The sequence below is a fragment of the Poecile atricapillus genome, chromosome W, assembly GCF_030490865.1.
Source record: "Poecile atricapillus isolate bPoeAtr1 chromosome W, bPoeAtr1.hap1, whole genome shotgun sequence".
NCBI classification, from domain to species: domain Eukaryota; kingdom Metazoa; phylum Chordata; class Aves; order Passeriformes; family Paridae; genus Poecile; species Poecile atricapillus.
This window is the reverse complement of record NC_081288.1, coordinates 95,099,182-95,120,717: the sequence shown is the minus strand read 5'-3', so window position 1 is coordinate 95,120,717 and position 21,536 is coordinate 95,099,182. Positions and strand designations below refer to the sequence as shown.

The 21,536-nt window shown below is 39.7% G+C and overlaps 1 protein-coding gene across 4 annotated transcripts in view; it reads left to right on the top strand.

Moving 5' to 3' along the window:
- The window catches only part of LOC131591650 (spindlin-Z-like), a 203,544-nt gene that overhangs the window by 156,066 nt on the left and 25,942 nt on the right, over positions 1–21,536 (top strand). For all 4 annotated transcript variants that reach the window (XM_058862590.1, XM_058862586.1, XM_058862588.1 and 1 more), the window contains one exon: positions 4,022–4,070. In XM_058862590.1, coding sequence (XP_058718573.1) covers positions 4,022–4,070 — 49 coding nt within the window. The remainder of the gene's footprint in view (positions 1–4,021; positions 4,071–21,536) is intronic.

Here is a 21,536-nt window from a genome sequence, read left to right as displayed (position 1 = left end):
CCAGTGACAGGACATGTGGGAATGGTTCAAAGATGCATCAGGGGAGGTTAAGACTTGACATTAGGAAGTATTTCTTTACCAAAAGGGTGGTCAAACTCTGGAACAGGCTTCCTAGAGAGGCAGTCGATGCCCCAAGTCTGTCAGTGTTTAAGAGGCATTTGGACATTGCTTTTGTGGCCTTCCTCTGGGTTCACTCTAACAGGTCCATGTTTTTCTTGTGCTCAGTTCTTCATGTACCTTGTTACCATCTTTTCTTTTAAGTAGGCTATATTCACATTCTTCATCTAAATGCCATAACTTTTTATTAAACTGGGCACTACCTTAAGCTACCAACACAAGAAACTGAGCAGTACTCAGTTTGCTTAGTTAGTTTTTCTCTAGAGCTAGGTATACAAACAAACAAGTTCTTGAAATCAGTCAGGACCTGTCACGCTCATTTTTATCTGACAGCAAAATAGGGTAGTCTACTCTCAAACTCTCAGTTCAGTGTTGTAAATATTTTTTAGTTTGGTACATGTAATTTCATTCATGAAGACTGTGTATGAATAGTCAAGAAATTTTGCACGTAAGTGAATTTGAGAGAAAAAAAAGTCATCTGGCTGTAGAACTTGAGTTTTTATCAAGAATAAGAGGTGCCTAAGGTGAATAGTTACTGAACAGGGCAAACACTCATTCTGAGTAGACTGCATAGCTTCTCCTTTGTATTTTTCGCAGCTTATGTAATAGAACTTCTGTGTATCTTTAGGGCTACTTTTGTTTTGGAAGGTGTCCTGGGGTGACTTTATGATACTGGTATCCCTAATTGTCTGGTTTATGTTATATATTAAGTTCTGCACCTTTAAGACTGTCTCTGAGAGCGAAGGGGGGGGGAAGAAGGAGCACGCAGTTTGTGTTGAAAGAAAACATCACTCCCCCGCATCCTGCTCCTGGACTGTGGTGTCTGCAGAACGGACAGACAGTGGGAGAGAGCTTCTCTTTGGCCTTTAGTTTTAGCTAGCTGAGGCAGAGGAGTTCCCTGGACCTTTTTTTATTTTTTTCCTGGATCTGTGCAAAACTGCTTTGGACTGAAAAACACCCAGACAAACCCCAGGAGCTCACGCCTGGTGGCCCACCGGGGCCTGGGCCTCGGCACTATCCAGCACCAGAGGGACTGATAAGAACCTGAGCGAGCCGAGCTACACCACATGAAAAGGACTTTTCTTCCTGGATTTGCCATCCCATCGAACAGCAAGAGGTTTTATTGTTTAATATTATTCAATTTCTGTTTAATAAACAGCTTTTTCCACTTCTCTCCAAGGAAACTCCCCATTTGGAGTTTTTTCTCCCAAATTTGCCCTAAACTAGGACAGAAGGTTAAATGTGTTGCACTGTATAGTAAGATTCAGAGTCTCTGAGCAGAGGACAGAAAACAAGTTTTGTGCTAAACCCTCCTGCTAAATATGTGGGTATGCTTTTCATAGTGTTTTAACTACTTGAGCTGATTTAGTTAAATCTTACTTTTTTCTCATCAGCCAGTAACTGAAAACATTAAATCTGTGTGTTTGTGGGTTTTTACTTTGTGAGAACAGATTTTTTTTTTTTAATAAGTGTGTTTTTAAACTTGTTTCCTCATATAACTAAGGGGTGGTTAATGACAGGGTGAAAATGCTTGTTCAGTTGGTGCAATCAAGTCTCAAAAGTCTTTTGGGTTTATATTCATACTTTTTGAAATATCTTTTAATTTCTAGCTGTTAGTTCTTATAAACATGTTCAAGGGAAGTTCTATTTACTTGGTCTTTAGTGCAAATATCATCTTTACTGAAGCTATTTGCATGGAGGGCTTAATTTTTGAAAACTTCAAATTCCAGCTGTTGTTAAAACTGGAGACACATCTTTCCAGGGATTCAGTACAAGCTTGAGTATTGGAAACAAAATGTATGTAGTCTTATTTTAATTCTGCCACTTCTGTCACGTGATATATGTCCTTTTATTTCTCCATAGGAAAATCCAAATATTAAAATATTTATGTAAACTGTTAAGGTCAATTGCACTTTCAGTGCTTAACTCTTGTGTGACACTTGCTATTATAAAAATTAATTTTCCAAATACATATGCCAAAGCTATGCTTAGAACATGCACATAATGTTTAAGAATTTGTTTGGATCTGTAGAGAAACCTCAATTTAGTAGTTCTCTGTAGGTGTGAATTTAAATGTCCACAGATTAAATTCTGAACATTTTTACAGGTATATGAGGGGGTTTTTTATTGATAACATGCATGTATCCAACACTCTCCGACTGTGTTATTTTAGCTATTCCATGTGTAGAGGGTTTAATGCTTTAATGCCAATGTTAGTTTTCTGAAGTGTGATGGGTTGACCCTGGCTGGATGCCAGGTACCCACCAAAGATGCTCTGTCACTCTCTTCCACAACTGGACATGAGAGAGAAAATATAGTGGAAAGGCTCATGGGTAAAGGATCAGGAGAGCTCACTCACTGATTACCATCATGGGCGAAACAGACTCAACTTAATGATATTAATTGAATTTATTGCCAATAAAATCACAGTAGGACTGTGAGAAGTAAAATACATCTTAAAAACACCTTCCCCCCATCCCTCCCTCCTTCCTGAGCTCTATCTCCTCCCTGCCAGTGGTGCAGACAGACGAGGAAGGAGGGTTACATTCAGTTCATCACAGGTTGCTTCTGCCATTGTTCAGACAGAGGAGTCCTTTACCTGTGCCAGCATGTGGTCCCACCCATAGGAGACAATCCTCCACAAACTTCTCCAGTGGTAGTACTTCCCATGGGCTGCAGTTCTTCATGAACTGCTCCATCATGGGTCCTTTCCTTGGGGTGCAATCTTTTGGGAACAGGCTGCTCCAGAATGGGTCCCCTATGGGGTCACAAGTACTACCAGGAAACTTGCTCTAGCGTGGACTCCTCTCTATGGGTCTGCAGGTCCCTGCCAGGACCCTGCTTCAGCACAGGTTTCCAACAGATTCACAGCCTTCTTTCAGGCATTTGCCTACTCTGGTGTGAGTCTCCTCCATGGGCTGCAGGTGGATCTCTGAACCCCCAGGGTCCTTCATGGGCTGCAGGGGGACATCCTGCTTCACCATGGTCTGCACTATGGGCTGCAGGGAAATCTCAGCTCTGGCATCTGGAGCAAGCACCTCCTGCCCCTCCTTCTGCACTGACCTGGGTGTCAGCAGAGTTGTTCGTCTCACACATTCTCACTCTTCTCTCACAGCAATTATATCTGCAAAATAATTTTCTTTTTTCTTCTTCAATATGTTATCATGGAGGCGTTACTACCATTTCTGATTGGTTCAGCCTTAGCCAGCAACAAATACATCCTGGAGCTGGCTGGCATTGGCTCTGTCAGACATGGGGGGAAGCTTCTAGCAGCTTCTCATGGAAGCCACCTCTGTAGTCCCCCCCACTGCGAAGACCAGGCCATGCAAACCCAATACATGAATTTATTTATTTGACATTACATGGAACTTTGATTTAGAAGAACAATACAGCAATTTACTTAAATCACAGGGCAAGTACAAGTTACATTTATCAGAGTATAGCAATTGCAATGTAGTTTTTATACTTGTTTTTTGGTCTATACTAAGTTTTTATAATGAGTTTAGCTGAGCCATGCATGCACCCACCCATTCCAGCCTCACTAACACAGGAATATATGTATTTGATGATATTATCAACTCAAGGGCAGATACACAGCCATTTTAATCCCTTAACTGTTGTAGCCATTTATTTATAACAAAGACTACCTTCAGTCTTCTTTGTGTTAAGTTCAGCTTTTTGTAACAGTTGTCATCAGTAACTCCCTAATTCTTCACTTAGCTTCATGAGTACATAGTCCTTGACTGTCTCCTCAGCCTTCTTCCACTGTAGAAACTCATTGATAAATCACATCATGATGTGTTTAAGCTTTTTTACTTGAAAAGGAGAACTTTTCTATGATACTTTTTTGATATTGTGTATAAACACATTTTATTGTTCAATAATTTCATCATTTATATTGTAGGTCATGCAGGAGTCTCTGCGAGCATGATGAAGAAAAGAACTTCCCACAAGTAAGTTCCTAACACTTCCACAAGTGTAGTTCTCAATAATTGGCAGTACCATTCTAAAAATGTATCTGTATTGTTCCAATCATTTTGAAAAAAATGTGGAGCAGTATTCAAATAGTGTATATGTGTAGAATCCGAGTAATTCTTTTGGGAGGACAATGGGAAAGAATGCACCATTGGTACAGTTCTAAACATCATTTTGAATCTTATTCTGAGAGAAATTATTCTGTCAATAAAGTTCTGTAACTTATAATTCAGAAACAAGAGATTGCAAGCCAGAAATTGGGCATATGTACTCTAGGATTCATTACAGTTTTAGTTTTTGAAAAGGATTTTTTTACCTTTTTTAAAAAATAATCAATATACTGTAGTATGGCTACTATTTGTGTGAAGGCTACTTGCTTATTCTATACATTCACCACATTTATTATTCACTACTAGAATTTGAGATAGTAGTAGCTAAATGCTACTATGAGTAAATGTGAGAAGATATAGGTAGTAGCTTAGACAAAATTTACGTTCATTTCTAACAGCTAGATGTTGTATCTGGCTGCATCACTGGTGGGTGAACTCTAAAATAAGCTGGAAAACAGTGAAATTTATTAAAATGCTATTAGTTATATTTTGAGTATGAAGTCCTATAATGCTTATATACAACAGGCATCAATCCAAAACAATTTGTCTGGCAGAAATATCTTCCATGATTAACATTTGAATTAGCATTAACTATTTCCCAGACACAACACCTGATAAAAAACTACTCTTAATTCCTTCTACCAACTCTTCACTATTCAATCTTGTCTATCTCCTTACAAGGCAGAGATAAACATTTATTTGTCTAGAGACAGGTAGAGTTAAAATTTAATTTCTCTTGTTCTTTTTCAACCGCTCAGAAAAAGGAGTGTATGATGGGAAGACTATCAGAGGTGGGTTGCCTTTTGTACTTGAGGGTGGATAGATTTGTCTTTATTGTTGTTTTGATATACACTTATTTAAATACCTAAATAGGTTGTATATTTTTTAGCATAAAGGCTTTTATGTGGCATATTGAGTCATGATCCTAAGTCACATGATTTTGAGGCATTTAACTTAAGTGCCCAACTGAGTTTTGTATTGATTTAGCCTAGTTTAATTGTTTAAGAATTGTTTGGTAAAGGTTTTATTTTGTACCAAACCAAGATGACTTTGTGTGCTGCTCAATGACTTCTCTGCAAATGACAGACACTAGTATAGAGTTGTTTTTATTTGATATTCATTGCTTATATTTTTAAAATTAACAGTAAGCAGCACTGTAGACATGTTTATAGTAAACAAGTGAGTTATGAATAACTGTTTAAAAATGTATGCTGATACTACTATGAGCTGTTACAGCAGACCATGAATTAATAATGCATACTTTGTCATTGATTTAGTTATGATGACTTTTACATTCCTCATTAAAAGAGGAACAAGTTACTGGAACTTGAAGGTCATAGGGTAGATTCTAAACTCAGTTCATAAGTTCATAGGGGAGGGAAGATCCAACAGGATAGAACAGGACATAGTCCAGTAACTGAGGAAGGGATAAAATGAGCTGTATGGATTAGTCTTCTAAATTCTTCTTAACTAAAATGTTAGTTAACCATCAATCTTTTTTGGAAGGGGGTCCCATGGTCTGCTACAAAAGGGAAGTTCTTCTTGTCAGGATGAAAAACGAGGGATGGGACCACCTTGCTTTGAGATGATTTATTACTCAAGTAGCCAGATAAGATGTCAGTCTGAAGGTGTGAGATTTAGAGGAGCAACAAGTCAGCCATAGCTCAGGGTAGACACAGGTTTCTTCTTCACACAGCAATATATAACCTTTTGGTCCAATAGACAGTTGACAGAAAACTTGTTTTCACTTATTAACCTATCACCTTTGCTTAATTTTGCTGCACTGCATCTGTGTCTTAGCCACTAAGCTGACAGGTCACGTACTCATACACACCCCTTTATTACAGTTTCTGGATCTCTAACCTACTCTATAACACACTTACAGCTTAAACCTCAAACTATTTTACCTAATATAATTTCTTACCTACTCTAGGTATATTCTTACTTATAACTATAGGAACATAAGTTTATGGTTTTTCTACCCAATATCTGTGTACTTTCATCATTACATTAACCCAAACTCTTTCCAAGGCTGCAGATCGAACCCTTCAGCATCTGTGGAAGTTTCTATTTTTCCATTTCCCACACTTCTGAATGTTCTGCCAGTGTCAGTGGGTAGTGATGATCTTTGTGAATAAAAAGTTGACTCTATTTATGTCAGATCAGTCATTAGTCCCTTGGCTCTTATCCTTTCCACCCTTGTTGCATAAAGAAATAGTGCACAGTGTAAGTATAGCATCTTACCAGTTTCTGATAGTTGGCAGTTCAAAGACTTTGAGGTGGAGGTTCTATCTGCCACTTAACTCTCACTGTACTTATCCCTTGTGAATTTTTGATCACAGTTTAAACTAACTTGTGGTGGATTATACCTGACTTTGAGCCAAACTCCCACCCACCTGCTTATTCCCCTTCCTCAGTGAGGCAGGGGGAGAAAATAGAATGAGGAAGTTCACAAGTTAAGATAAAGACAGGAAGATTGCTTATTGTTACCAATCAAATGGGAGCTTCAGACAAGCCCTGCTTTAGCCTCAGATTTTTTGGCAGCAGCCTAAATTTCGCTGTCCTGCAACTAAAATCGCTCTGGTCTGCAAGCTCTAAGAATGACAGATCAGGTCTATTATAAAATGAGTTATTTATTGAATAAACAGGAGGTAACAAACAAAAGGCCTTAAACAGTTACTTATTGCACAGTATAAAACAAAAGGAACTACTAGTAGATTACATAAAACAGTGCACGACATTAAGGTACCTATATTAAAACTAGCAAAGAAATAGTATAGATTAGGAGTCAATGTAAATTGCCACCAAAATGACAATAGTGTACACAGGTTCCCTTCCTTCAACTCCTGGGAGAGTAACCACAAAGCAGGTGTCCCAACTTTGGGAAGGAAGCCCCACACATTTCCAAGGAGTGTGCAGAAGATTTCTGCTTTGTGAAAGTTTTGTGTAGCTTTTATAGTTTATAAAGTGAAGTCTCTGTCAGTCAGAAATTCCAGCTTATCTTTCCACATCTCGCTTCCACAGCAAGATGTTTATTGTCAGCTGAAAGCCTTACTGCCATGGCACTGAAATAACTCGCTACAAAAGACAAGCTGTCCTGATTATTTCACCAAAGCTCATGTGAAGCTCATGTGAGGGGCAAGATGCCCTCAGTTATTTCACCAGCTCACAAGCAACAGATAAGGTCTTGTGGTGAGGGAAATGCCTTGCTACACTTACCAGGCACTATCACAGGCAAAACAGGCTTGACTTTTGGAAAATTAATTTACTGCAAATTTAAATAGATTCAGGTAGTAACAAACAGGAAGACAAACATTAAAACAACACCTTTTTTCCTCCTTTCCCATGTTTCAATTCATTCCTTCACTCCAGACTCACCACCACCTCCAGGGTGCAGGGGAAATGAAGGAGGGGAGTTTGCAGTCTGTACATAATTGTTGCTCTCTGCCATTCCTTTCCTCTTGTACTTAATTTCCTCCTGTTCTGGCATAGGTTCTCTACAGGTCACAGTTCCTGTCAGGAAAGTCTGCTTCAGCATGGTCTCTTCTAGGGGAGACAGTCCTGTCAGTTAAACTCTGCTCTGGCATGGGTTCTCTGTGGGTTCTCTATGGGCTACAGTTCCTTCATTAAATACCCAACTGCTACAGCATGGGTCCTTTTCTTCCTCTCCTTCTCTGCCTGTCCAGTGGTGCTTTTTTTTCTCTTTGCTAAATATGTTTTCACAAAAGCACCATAAACTTTGCTGATTGTCTCCACTTTAGCTGTCAGTGGGACCATTCCCAAACCATCTGGAACCAGCTGTGTCTGGCACAGGGAAGCCTGACTTTTTCTCATAGAGGCTACTCCTGCAGGTGTTGTCATGTCTGTATGTGAATGTGTGTCCATTACCAAAACCTTGCCACGTATGCCCAACACACCTGTAATCCTAAGAAAATTAATTTCATAACTGAATGATGGCTTTTGAAGGAGTACTGTAAGTACTTTACAACTTCTGTCTTTAGTAATGAGCCTCACAGTCTGAATATTAAGGAAAAATACTTTATTACAATTCTCTGATCACATGATCCCCCATTAGTGACAGTCTGTAATAATATCAAAATTCTAATTCAGACATTATTTTTAATAATTTTTCTACATGGTTCAATGAAATATAGAAATTGTACTAACCATTGCTACTCTGCTTCATTTTTACTCCTTTCTAAATTTCTTTGAACTTTCCATGATCTGGTTCTGCTAATAAAACTTTTTCTAGTAACAAGACTTTACTTATCAGCTTAGTGTCTTCAAGATAAATACTTAGTCCCTGAGATGAGCACTTCTGGTGCCAGCACAATCCAGAGCATAGGGGAGATTCCTGAACCTGGGGGAGTCACAAGAGCCGCCAGGAGGCCACACTTGTGCTACAGCTGCTGACAAGACCTGAGTGGGGCCAGGAGCAATGATGGTCAACCCCCCCCACCTCTGTATGAAAGAAGCCCCTAGGGTGTGCTAGTGACCAGGGCATGCCAACAGGGCAGTTTGCAGGGAAGGGCATGCAAAAAAGGTACTGTAGCTCTGCCAACACAACCAGGGAGCAATGGTATCCAGATGGTGGAAGACTATGAACACTCTAAACTCTGCACCCACAATGAATGACATAGCTTTCCAGACAGAGCTCTGGTGGGAATATGCTGCTACCCAAGTGGGTGGCTGCAGGACATATCCTACTCTTATGCCAGTTCTGGACAGCAGAAGTGAGCACAACTGGGGGAGGTGCACCCAGGTAGAAGAACTCCTCCACTTAGCAACAGAGCTCTAGGACATGCTGAGTAGGTTGTTAAGGAGTATCAGGGAGAATGAAAGAGACACTACTGGAATTTCTCCCTAACTTCCCTGAGGTAGGGCTGTCAGGCAGACAGGACATACGATAGGGAAGATTTCCTATCCTGTCTCTGCTTGGCAGAATATGGTGACTTAAACTGAAAGAAATTGGCCAGGAGACAAGACTCCTGTTTGATGCCTTTACTAGGATTCAGCTCTTGGGGTGGGGGGGCCCGAGGGGTTGATTGCACCACGGCCGTTCCCACACTGGCAGCTCCAAGGAGGAGACACAATTCAGCTTTGCAGCATACACTGCAGAGCTGGGGCTTCCGTCCTCATGTGAGTAGCCAGGAGGCCTAATATTCTGGCTCATTGTCTAGGGGGGTCAGTTCTTTCCAGTCCTTTTTAGATCATGGTGATGCAGGAAGATGGTTTCTAAGCAGGCTTAGGTGATGCAGGGAGATGATCTTTTATCATAGCTTGCTAGAATATGTTTCCTTGTCCTTTTATTCCTCTGTTAGCTTGCTGTTTTGGTGTCTTGAATGCCTTAGTTTGCATATTACTCGGTTGCGCAGCTTCATGGGACTTTCTTTGTTCTAGTGTGGCACAGCTTCCATGGGACTGCTTTGTTCTAGTCCATGGGAGTTGCTTCCTTCTGTGGCATACCTTTCTAATGGGTTGCTTTTGTTAGTGTGACCCAGCTCCCGTGGGAGCAGCTTTGTTACATAGTAGCAAGTATTAAAAACGAGATTCACTTAATAAATTATAAAAAGAATTTAATATAAACAAAAAGACAATTAGGAGACAAAAGAAATAAAGCAAAAGGTTAAAACGGCCGGGTGCCCTGGCGGCTTGCCAGGAACACCTCTGGTATCTTGGGAACACTTTTTTTATCCCCCCCTGCTGTGAGGATTTTATGCATATTCAAACATGTCCCCTCCCTGGTTCCGCCTTCTTAGATCATGCTTTTCCACAATTTTTTATTTTCTGCTGGTCAGCATATTTTTTGCTGGTCATCATTATTCTAGCTGGTCAGCATTATTTGAAGTTTGGTTTCCTTTCTTTTGCAAATGGTCACTTGTTGATAACCATCGGGGCCTCTCATCCTTCCTTTTGAGGGCAGCTGGGCTTCATATCTTCTGCTGATAACAGTTTGGGCTCTATTGTTCTCCTGATAAGCAGCTTGGGCCTCACTGTCTTTGCCCTCTGGGGTTTCCTTGCCCTGTACCTAGGAAATTCTTAAAACTTGTTAGCAAGAAAAAGTACATACATAGCTAAAAAGTATTTAGCATAATATTCATCTGCGAAAGCCAATATCACAATACAAATTTATAACAAACCCCTCCTCTTCTTTTTTTTATAAATCATTTGGCTTGAGCAATAATTCTTGTTTTCTAGCTTCTAGCACTCGTTCATTTTTTTCACAAATCAATTTAGCTTCTTCCAACGGATCTTTCACATTATTTTCTTTTCTTAATACCATGATTTTTTTTTGTTTTTGCCGTTCCAGATGTAGCCAATTTCAGGTCTGTAGGCATTTGCTATGCCTTGAACTATATTGGTGATCAGCCAAATTAAACAGGGGATTAAACAAAGAAGAAATATTAAACTAGCTGTAGCACATAGGAGGAAGAAACCTAGCTTCTTTCACCATTCTGTCCCCAACATGTTATTCCACCAATTAGTGGTCATCATTGACTCCCATTTTTGGACTGGCACATGGGCCATTTTTCTGATATTCATGACGATTTCTAGAACTGCATGCTTATCGTCATTGAAAACAACAATCTTATGTATTAATTTTCTCACAGAACACCCCTTCTTTTAGCCAATAAATAGTCTAAAGCCAGCTTACTCTGATATATTGCAGCTCTGGCTTTTCATCTCTGAATGGCTATTAGTTCCATAGCCCCAGCTGTTTTATTGGTTATGATTTCTACAACAGCTTGGAGTTTCATAATGCAAAAATTGGCGTTCGATATCCCCAACTTCCATCTTGTGCTCAAGAATGTTTCCAATATGCGTTCAAGGGCCATTTCTCATCTCCCCATTTTTGAGGTGCTCCAAACAATTCCCTTTTATTTCTTTCTAGGTCCTCAAAAACCAACACCCCCAATTGATTTCTGTCTCGGCCTGACAAAAGGAAAAATCCTGGTTGAATCATTTTCAGAGTACAATTCCCTTTCCATTGTGAAGGGAGCTTTGGGTATGCTCTTTTCTCACATATCCCAAAATAAGACATCTGGTGCTTTCTAATAGTCATTTTTCTGTTGATTTATATTTCCCCAAAATTTGGCTATTTCTGGGATTCCAGAGTAAGGATTACACTGGGAGAATCTGGTTCTATTACCATATAAACAATTTTTCTTTTACTTTCCTTTGGGTCTAATACAGAGTAGGTTTCTCTGGAACTTACTATGTACAAGTTTTATTACCGACTTTATACTTTTTACCAGGAGTATTTCTCACTTCATGAAGAAATTTTCTCCATTTAATTGCTGTTTGAGCTTTGCTTACAGGTCCTGACATGAGGTTAATACAGGTCTAGGTTGCTGTGCTGGCTTTATCTTTTCACTTACCATTTGCTATCTTACCAAATCTTGGTTCTTTCCCCTGGCAACAACTGTGAAGCAAGTTCATCTTTTTCTCCTTTTGGGCAATTGTTTTCTAATCTGTTACTACTTGTTCCTAGATTTTCTGTGGTCTAATATTTTCCCTTTTATGCATACAGGTACTTAATTTGGATGGGTTATAGCAGTGATTATCGATACTGGTGTGGGTAATAAGAAAGAAACCCCGGTGTCTTTCCATGTAAAGCTTTCGATAGCATTTGTAACATGGCTTTGCTGGTGTCCCAAAAGGAAAAAGGATAAGTGACAGAAGAAGGAATAATAGGGGTCCAGTATGGCTTACACCCCCACCCACTCTGCCTATGAGATTGCAGCTCACAGCAGGTGTTTTATATTCTTCTCGGTGGCGAGTTGTAGTGGTCAGTCTGGTCTTGCCCCCTATTTCCTTGTCACCTCCTCTTTTGTAATTTCCAAGCAAATTTCTTTTGACACCTTTTAACAGCAGTTTTCCACCGTTCCTCAGGTATTTCCCACTCAACACACACTAGTAATTTCCCATCTGAAAAAAAGTTATCATTTAAGTTATTCTTAATAGATTTGGCACACAACACTTCCTGTAATGAGAGGCTTAACTTTGTGAACCACAATACCTATTTTTCTCTAATTCAAACACTTATATTTAATCCAGATAGCATGTCTCGTATTAGGATGATTAGGATGATGTGGCACTGATGGAAGCTGTGGCTCTCCCCCCTCTTTTATACGAATCACAGGCAAAAGCAAAACTATATGAGGATTTCCCGACTAAAACAGCTCCAATCCTCCTGTTTGGAGTGGGAGTTTTCCTCCCCAAGGTGGATATCAAAAGTGTCTCAGAACTTGTCCAGGCAGGACTTGAAACTACTTGTCCGTTTAGGGACTTTTTGATTTGGGTTCTTTTTCCCTTTGAACTGAAGATTGATGAGAGGGAGGCGGTTTTTTCTCTCGTTCGGTCTCAGTTGTTTATTTTTTCTTATCAGCATTACAAGGTACAAGGAGCTATGTGCACTATGATAGAAAAGGGGTAAAATGGCTAACAAAGATCTTCTTCAAGGTCTTTTATATGTCCATTTACCCAATTAACAGATGCCAACTAAGCTATTTTTCTTAGTGACCCAATGACCCAACACCTGTGTGCTGCACTGTGACATTTTCTACCCAATCACCTACTACTACCCAAAAACCCCTAGGAGAAGAACATGAAGAAGGAAGAAGAAGGACAAGAGACAACACCCTAAATCCTCCATCTTGTCTCCTGTTCTCTAAACTACTTTTTCACCCAGTGATTTAAGAAACTTTCTAATCTACACATTTACACATTTCCTATCTAACTTTAACATTTGTTTTCATGTATCACCATGAAAACATGCACATGAATTTCATATTATATGAAATTCAGTGTTTCTTTGAATCTTGGAACTAAATATTAAAAGCAAGGGCACACAGTCTGTATCTCAGACTCCAACATCTGCCCCTCTCTTTTTTTAAAAAAAAATATTAAAAAAAAATCAACTTAAATCTTTTCTTGGATTACTTTTCAAGAAAGGTTATTTTTCTTTCACTCATGTTTTAACAAATGAGGCTTTACAATATTAATTTTCCCACTTTTTCACTTGAAACCCAAAGTCCATTGTTCTTGCATGTGGGATCCAAGCCGTTCTGCTGTTAACTGTGGTCTTGATACAGTTCATATCAGTATGCTCGCTCTTCTGCTCTTTGGGCTGTCTGCTTGTCTCTGCAGCTGATGAGTTTCCACGTTCTTCTCTAGGAAGTTACTTCTGCTTTGAACCTGTGAATACACAAACATAGACTTTCCTCCAAATTATTAATTGAAATGAATTTTTTAATCTTGTTTCTGAACCTTTGACTAGACGCAAAGAATTCTCTCTTAACTTTGCTTGAGTACTTGTTAGAACAATACCTAATAATTGATGGAACTGGCTTCGTAAAAGACTTATTTAAAAAGGACTGTCCAAAAATTGTTTGCAATAGATATAAGATCTTTACGCTTTTTCCTAAAATTTAAGATATATAAGGTTTTTATACTTCTGAGGCATAGCCTTGGTTCCCCCCTTTTTCTTTATATAATTAAGTAAGGTATTTGTTTTTTTGTTATGAAAATGAAAAACCATCAAAGTAAAACACTTACTCATGTATACACATAGGAAATAACACTTTTACAGAAATCAAAACTTATTAAGAAGATGCATAATTAATATTATGCGATATTAAACTTATCTAAATAATCTATAGTATGAATTGCTGAATGTACTAAATATATACTCTCATCCCAGAGTCTGCTACAGCTGATAAATCAGTGGAAGATTGGAAAATCATGTCCGGATAACAATTTTCCAAGCTCACTGTAAAATCTAGCTGCTATATTAATTCACTAATTGCCAAGTCAAATTGACTTGAATATTGTTTTGATGCAGAAAACTTCTGGGTTTATTGGTAAATTCTCCATCCAGGTAAAGTCAAGGCTTGGCCAGAGCCTTAGGCTTCATCTGGAAAGATGTCTCCTAACTCATTTTCAAAGCAAGGGGTTTAAAAATAACAGCTATAAGATGCTTAAAACACAGCAAACCTTTAAAAGGCATTTGTATAAAGCAATGATCAGATGTCCTAGGCAATCGACCAATCAAACCATTCAGTAGTCAATTCAATCTGAAGTTTTTTTCATAACCCTTGACTTTCAACCATGACACATCTTCTTAGAATTTTGGAAACTAAAATAATAAAGATACATTGGATTAGGCAAATGCAAATCTTTTTAAACAAGGAAAAGAGTAAAAACCAAGACAAAAAACTCTGTATAGAGCAGCTGCATAACTTATTTACCAAGATGCATCTGTAGTTAGAAGATAAAAAAACTTAAATGACACGTGTCTAAAAGGTAATTACACAAAGACACATCAAAATATGCACAAAGCCGGCTGCAAACACAATGACACTCCATAGATAATGCTCATCATAGAAATCTATAAATTTACATTATAGAATGAATATGTCATCAGTGAGGGTCTGAGGAAATCAAGATAATAAATTGAAAATATTTGTAATTATCTTCATCTCTATAGGAAAATAACTATGTAGTTTAAACAAATGTCTTCAGTAAGACATGAAGCAATTTAAATTTAAACCTGTTAGAAATTAATTATGATAAAAGGAAGTAATAAAACTTAAAATCGAAAAGTACTAAAGTTATAACTTAAGTAAAAAACACTCAAACTTAAACATAGTGAAATTTAACTTTGCTTAATCTTATTAACACAATCTATATTAGATGAAAACACAACTTAATCTTACTCTGTTATTATAAAAAAAAGGCAATTAAAAGTTTGGTATACACTTCTTTGAACACAATATAACAGGAATATTGATTCACTATAGAGATTATAGGGATGCAACAAATTTATCACCATTTTATGCTATCTGGTTTTGAGAATAACTTATAATAACTGCACGTTATTAAAAATACCATTCGTAACAAGAATTTGCTTGGTATATGCTTAAATTTGTTAGGATTTTTAGAATTCAGTTTTACTAGAGAAAAAATACAACACCACAGATTTGGTAATTTGCGATTCAGCTTTTGTAGTACTTTTCAGAAACATTAAGTTTAACTTTTTTAACTAAAATCTAAATTGGTATATATGCTGTTATACAGGTTTTTTATTATAACAAAAAGACTCACATTAAAATTTCTTTATTAAAATTGTAAAAAAAAATACCAAGCAAATGGGTAATATATGGTTAATATAACTTTCAGATTACTGAAAACTGTATTGAACTAAATCTACAATACACTTATTCAAATGAAAGGTTAAAAATGAAAGAAACTTGTCATTAAATTCTTTCTCTGTAGGCTTAATCATATGATTTTTCAACTTAATTTTAAAGAAATGCATCTTGCAGAAATTAACTGTAATTTCAGTAATAATACTTGATCACTCCATATCATACAATACTACATTATCAGTAGATATATAAAGAAGATAACATTTTCAAAGCTTTCATGTATTGAGAATACTGAAACTGAAGAAAAATCTTTTAAATTTCTTGGGATGCATAAATATCATGTTTTTCTACGTTATTCTGTAAAAACAAAATCAACAGATATCATTAGAAATACAACATCCATATGCATTCTATTATGCAACATTTTTAAACTTTTAAATCTATTTTTGAAGGCACTTCAATAGGGGCTTCTTTCTGAAGCTTGTGACTGTTATAATTTGCAGATCAGCCAGTAATGCATCTTACAATGCTTTTGATTTTTGCTTTTCGGCTGTTTTTCTGAAACCATTCCAGAGATGCTGGACTTTGTATTGATATGTCCTGTAACCCTGTGTCCATGTCTGTGGGAGGATTTGTAGATTGAAAGAACTGTGCATTACCACAGCTATGCTCAAAAGACTCTTGGCTTTGTGTGGTGTCCAGTAAATCTATCTGCGGTTGTGAAGCTGTTGTTTTTTCCAGCTGTTGTTGCTCTGCTGCAGCTGTATTGCAAAGCGAATTCAACTTTAAAAGTGCCGCCGCAGCGCTCGGTGCAGGCCAAGGCTCGGTTTCTCCCCCCGCCTGTCCCCTGGCTCCGGGCTGGGCACGGAGGGACGGGACCACGCCTCCCTGTGACGTCACGGGCGCCCCTGATGACGGCTGGCCTGGGGGCGGTGCTGCAGGCGGGGTCTGGAGCTCCGGCTGTGGTTGCGTCACTGCTGACGTCACGTTGACTGACAGCTGTGGCTCCAAGCCCACCCCTGGAAGGCGGGGCGCAAGGGCCGCCAAGCCCGTGGAGGTCCCGGACTGCTCTGGGTCGGGCCGAACCCTCCCGTACCCTCCCAGGGGGGACAGGGCTGTCCCCTCCACCCCCCTAGGGCCGGATAGGGACTCGGCTGCTGGCACACAGGCGGCCAAGGAAGTTTCCCCTCCCTCTTCTGCCGGCACCAGCATACCGGCTGCTGGAACAGCTTCAGGAGAACTGAGACACTCTTGCGAAAGCTCTAAGACCCCTTTTTGCAAATTCTGCCCGCATTTTTGAATCTCCTCCTCGTCTCTGTATAGTTGTTTCTCTGGGCTTTCAACAGGCTTAGACATTCCTGAGGTAGATTTCAGGAAGTCTAATACAGACTTTACAGCATGCGGTAATAAGCATTCCGGATCTGGCTGAAACAAACCCTTCTGTTTTTCTGGACCCATAGTGTCCTTTGCCTGAGTTTCAAACTCCCATTTACAGGCGATGACTTCATAAGTCACTGCAGAAACTGTTAGAAGTTCAGCTGCTACCTCGTCTCTAAGAGTGGTTCTTTCATATACTGTTACGTTTATCTTCTCCCACAGGCTTGGGGTAAAAATATTCTCTGAATTCACATTAGGGAATTCTACTCGTACCCAGGATATAAGGCTTTTAAACTCATCCGTGGATACAGAGAGCGGGTGCTCCTTTACCATAGCTTCCAAGGTAGCCAAAACCTCCCCCTCAGGTTGGGACATGTTTCTCATATTTTTGCTCCCTTTTGACGGCTTACCTGACCTCAGGGTCAGCTTTGTCTCAGCTCCTCTATCCGTGATCCGTTCCACAGCTCACAGACGTCTGGCTTGGCTTGTCCGCTCTCACCAGCACCGGGATTACCGAGATCTTCTTTTTCCCCTTTCCAGGGAGTTTTCCAGCTTTCCGCTGTCTTCTCCTTTTTTCCAGCTTTTCGCTGTCTTCTCTTCTTCTCTCTTTTTTTTTCTTTTTTTTTTACTGGAGCCTTCAGTTCAAAGAGCCCCACGTTGGGCGCCATTGTCCGTTTAGGGACTTTTTGATTTGGGTTCTTTTTCCCTTTGAACTGAAGATTGATGAGAGGGAGGCGGTTTTTTCTCTCGTTCGGTCTCAGTTGTTTATTTTTTCTTATCAGCATTACAAGGTACAAGGAGCTATGTGCACTATGATAGAAAAGGGGTAAAATGGCTAACAAAGATCTTCTTCAAGGTCTTTTATATGTCCATTTACCCAATTAACAGATGCCAACTAAGCTATTTTTCTTAGTGACCCAATGACCCAACACCTGTGTGCTGCACTGTGACATTTTCTACCCAATCACCTACTACTACCCAAAAACCCCTAGGAGAAGAACATGAAGAAGGAAGAAGAAGGACAAGAGACAACACCCTAAATCCTCCATCTTGTCTCCTGTTCTCTAAACTACTTTTTCACCCAGTGATTTAAGAAACTTTCTAATCTACACATTTACACATTTCCTATCTAACTTTAACATTTGTTTTCATGTATCACCATGAAAACATGCACATGAATTTCATATTATATGAAATTCAGTGTTTCTTTGAATCTTGGAACTAAATATTAAAAGCAAGGGCACACAGTCTGTATCTCAGACTCCAACAACTACTGATACAGGCTTGGTCTTACTTCTCAGTTAGGCGTGATTCTTAGCTCATTCCTTGGATCATTTGGATTGTTTCAGTTCATTATCGCCGGTCTCTGCTCAAGAGTCCATTTGGTATCACTTGGTTTGGGTGTTACAGTCCAGTCCTCAGGTCTTTTGACCTTATTGGTGTGAATCCAACTTCACTCTTTCAGTAGTACCTGAAAACAATTTCTTAATAACACAGGGAGAGTGAAAACATCACATCAAAATTTTCCATCAGTATTCTTTAAAATTCTTGGGTTAAACGAAACTTAACAGTAAACATAGGAGCCAATCTCTTTCTGCGCGTTCAAATTAGTTAAACAATTAAGGCTAGGTTAGTTTTAACTTCAAATAAATTACATTTATTACCTTTTTACTCTTTGGTTAATATTTACTTGTTTAGCTTCACTAACTTCTTTTATCAGTTTCTTAGAACAAACCCCTTCTTTTTAACAACAAGAGTAAAAGAAAGAAAGGGAAAAAAAATAAGATAAAAAGAGATCTTATTTCAAGAAATTAAACACCTTGATGAGGTTTTCAAAACCTAACAAGCAAGACTGTTTTTGCTTTGGTCCTGTCACACCGGTCTGTTTCTCGGCTTTTGTTCCGTTCCTTCTTTCCCATTCACAGCAGTTTTTCAGGCTATCTCTCTCTCTCCCCTGCTGCCGCAGCTCTGGGCCGAGCAGGCTCTATTCAGCAGCTCGCTCTGCAGGGGCCCATAGGCTGTCACTTGCGTGCTGACCCTGGGGCAAAGCCCGTGTCCCCTCTCTCCCTGCTGTGCCGTCCCTTCACACACAGGACTGGCATTTTCAAACACACTCAGCTCCCACCACAGCCGAGGGGCAGAGCCTGGAGTCCACAGCGCTCTGGTGTGGGGCTCCTCTGCTGGGCCAGCTCACTCCTCAGCAGCAAACCTCACCCAGAGCCACTGCCGGGCAGGCGAACACTACCGGCAACCCCGCACCCCTCGAGACCCTGGCACAGACACGGCGGGTCCCGCTCCAGCAGCGCCCCTCACGAACCGCGCTCTGCACCTTTCACATCGGGTGGGAGAGGACCGGGAACCACCGCTCCGGGCCCCGCTGTTCGCCACTCACAGGGACCGGGTCCTGCTACAGCCGCTTTACATAAAAGCAATAAAACAACACCTAAACCTAGCAACTCCTAACCCAGGGCTCCAGATGCTCCTAATATCCCCTATTTCGGGCACAATTCTCACCTCTAATCGCGCTTGAAAGTTTTTCTCCTCACAAGCCAGTGCTCACGCTTCGGAGCCAACAAGACACTTCTCGCTCTCTTTCTAAAAATCTCTACAACTCTAATGAAAGGGATCGCAAACCTCTCTCTCTTTCTCGGCCACTATCATCTCGCCACTCTTTACACCACATCCCTCCAGAATCTCCACTACACAAATTACTCTGCCTCAGAATCAACTACAAATTCCAACACCTCCTTTTGGAGACCCTCCCCAAAGCCATCAAAGGCGCTAGACACAGAGACCAGTCAGCTAGCCAGCTACCTTTACTTACTAAAACAAACCTGCGGTTACTATTTCCACTCCCTTGAACAGATCTTCAGTCAAGCTAGAAATGAAGACACAGACATCATTTTTCTCTAAATTTTCTTCTACAAGTACAAAGGAGTCCATCTTCACACAGCTGCTTAATCTCTAGTGTAACTTTTCTCATGACAAGATATGATCAGGTCTTTTATTCTTACAGTCATTTAGATACATTGACAAGTTTCTGACAATACCTTTATGTTTCAACAGTACTTGCAGCTTATATACTATGAACCATCTATAGCAAGAACCAGTCTTACAATTGTTTTCAAACTCTTCTTTCACAAAATAAGACTCATCTCTAAATTAACACATGTACTTATTAAAATAGACCAAGTTTAGTCTCCACAATTCTCTTCTCAATTCAAAACACCAACAATCCTAATTCTAATCTTTTAACTGGGTCCACTTCTGCTTCTGTAATACTTACAGCTACAAAACAACACAAGCACTCCTAGAGACATGTGCACTCTCTTGGCAAATTCAAAAGAACAAGAAATCATGGCAGTTCTGAGCCTGATCTTCAGCTAAACACACCATCACAATAACTCTTTAGAAATCATCAGAGAGATGATCAGCATTTCATATTGTGAAAAGAGAGACAAAATAATTTTCAGCAGCAGTAAAAAGATTTACAACAATCCACAGGATTTTGCTTTTAGGCTGGCACCAGGTTCTGCTGTTAAGAACCATGGGCTGTGCCCATCAGCACGGGACACAAACAACATTAGGGTTAACAGCTCAAACACTTATTGACAAACTGATAAGTTTTCACCTCAAGAAGTGACTACTATGCAAATTACTGTAACTTGCCTTTAAAATTAAAATTGTTATAAATGCAATGGCAAAATAGGGTTAATAAAAAAACGATTTATTATAAAATAATTTCAAGCACCAGCAACGAGAGAAAAAAACCACAATAAATAGATCAGCGCAGCGCCGGGTGGACAGGGGTCTGTACCCAGAGGTACCGAGTTCTCAAATCCACGAAGTAGGCACTGCAGTCCGGGGTTCTTATAGGGGTTTTCGTATCCTGGGGCAAAATCCGGAGTAAGCACCGTCCAACAAAAGAGTTTGAATAGACTTCCCGGATCCGTTGAGCTGAGTCAATGGTCGGTGGAGCAGAGTCCTTTCACATGCGAGAGGCTCTGAGTGTCCTCCGATTGCATTTCCCGGAATGGAGTGTCCAGTTTGGGTGCGGGAGCAGATGGATATCTCAACGGAGCAGAGTCCCTTTCACATGCGAAATGGCTCCGAGTGTTCTCTGATTGCACCTACCGGGGTGGAGTGGCCAGTTTGGGTTCGGAGGAGATGGATATCTCCATGGGGCCACTCTCATTGTCTGGTTTGATTGCTCGTGTCCTGCTCTTTATTTTGTGCTGATAAGCGTTGCTGCCGATCGTTACTGCCCAACTCGGGAAGGTATCTCTGGATTATTTTACATTTTGTATCTTTACAGTATTACAAATATAACATATAATTCTTTATTCTCTTTCACGAATTTTTATCCAATGTTATATTTATCACAAAATCAACCACAAAATTCTATGATATTCACTAAAGTAAAGAAATTGGAAGGCATACTAAGAAATGGGTTTTTTTCTCTACAAAATAAATATTGCAGTTACTCAAGAAAAAACAAACAGAGCTTACTTCTTTTTTTCCACTTTCTCCCAGGATGCATTTCTTGGAATTCTTCCAAGCTTCTCTCCAAAACTTCTCTGCTCTTCCTGAAATCTCAAATTTTAAGCACCGACGCAGCTTACTGCTGCAGAAGCCCACAGCACAATCACACACGGAATTCTCTCAGAACCCGGTGAAACAAAGGCTTGCAACTTGCAGCTCCCTTGGGTTGGAGCTGATACCATACGCCAGTACTGCTCCATATCTCACTCACACATCTGGCTAAGAAAAAGCTCTCTGAGACAGTTTGACACCAGTTTTTACTCCC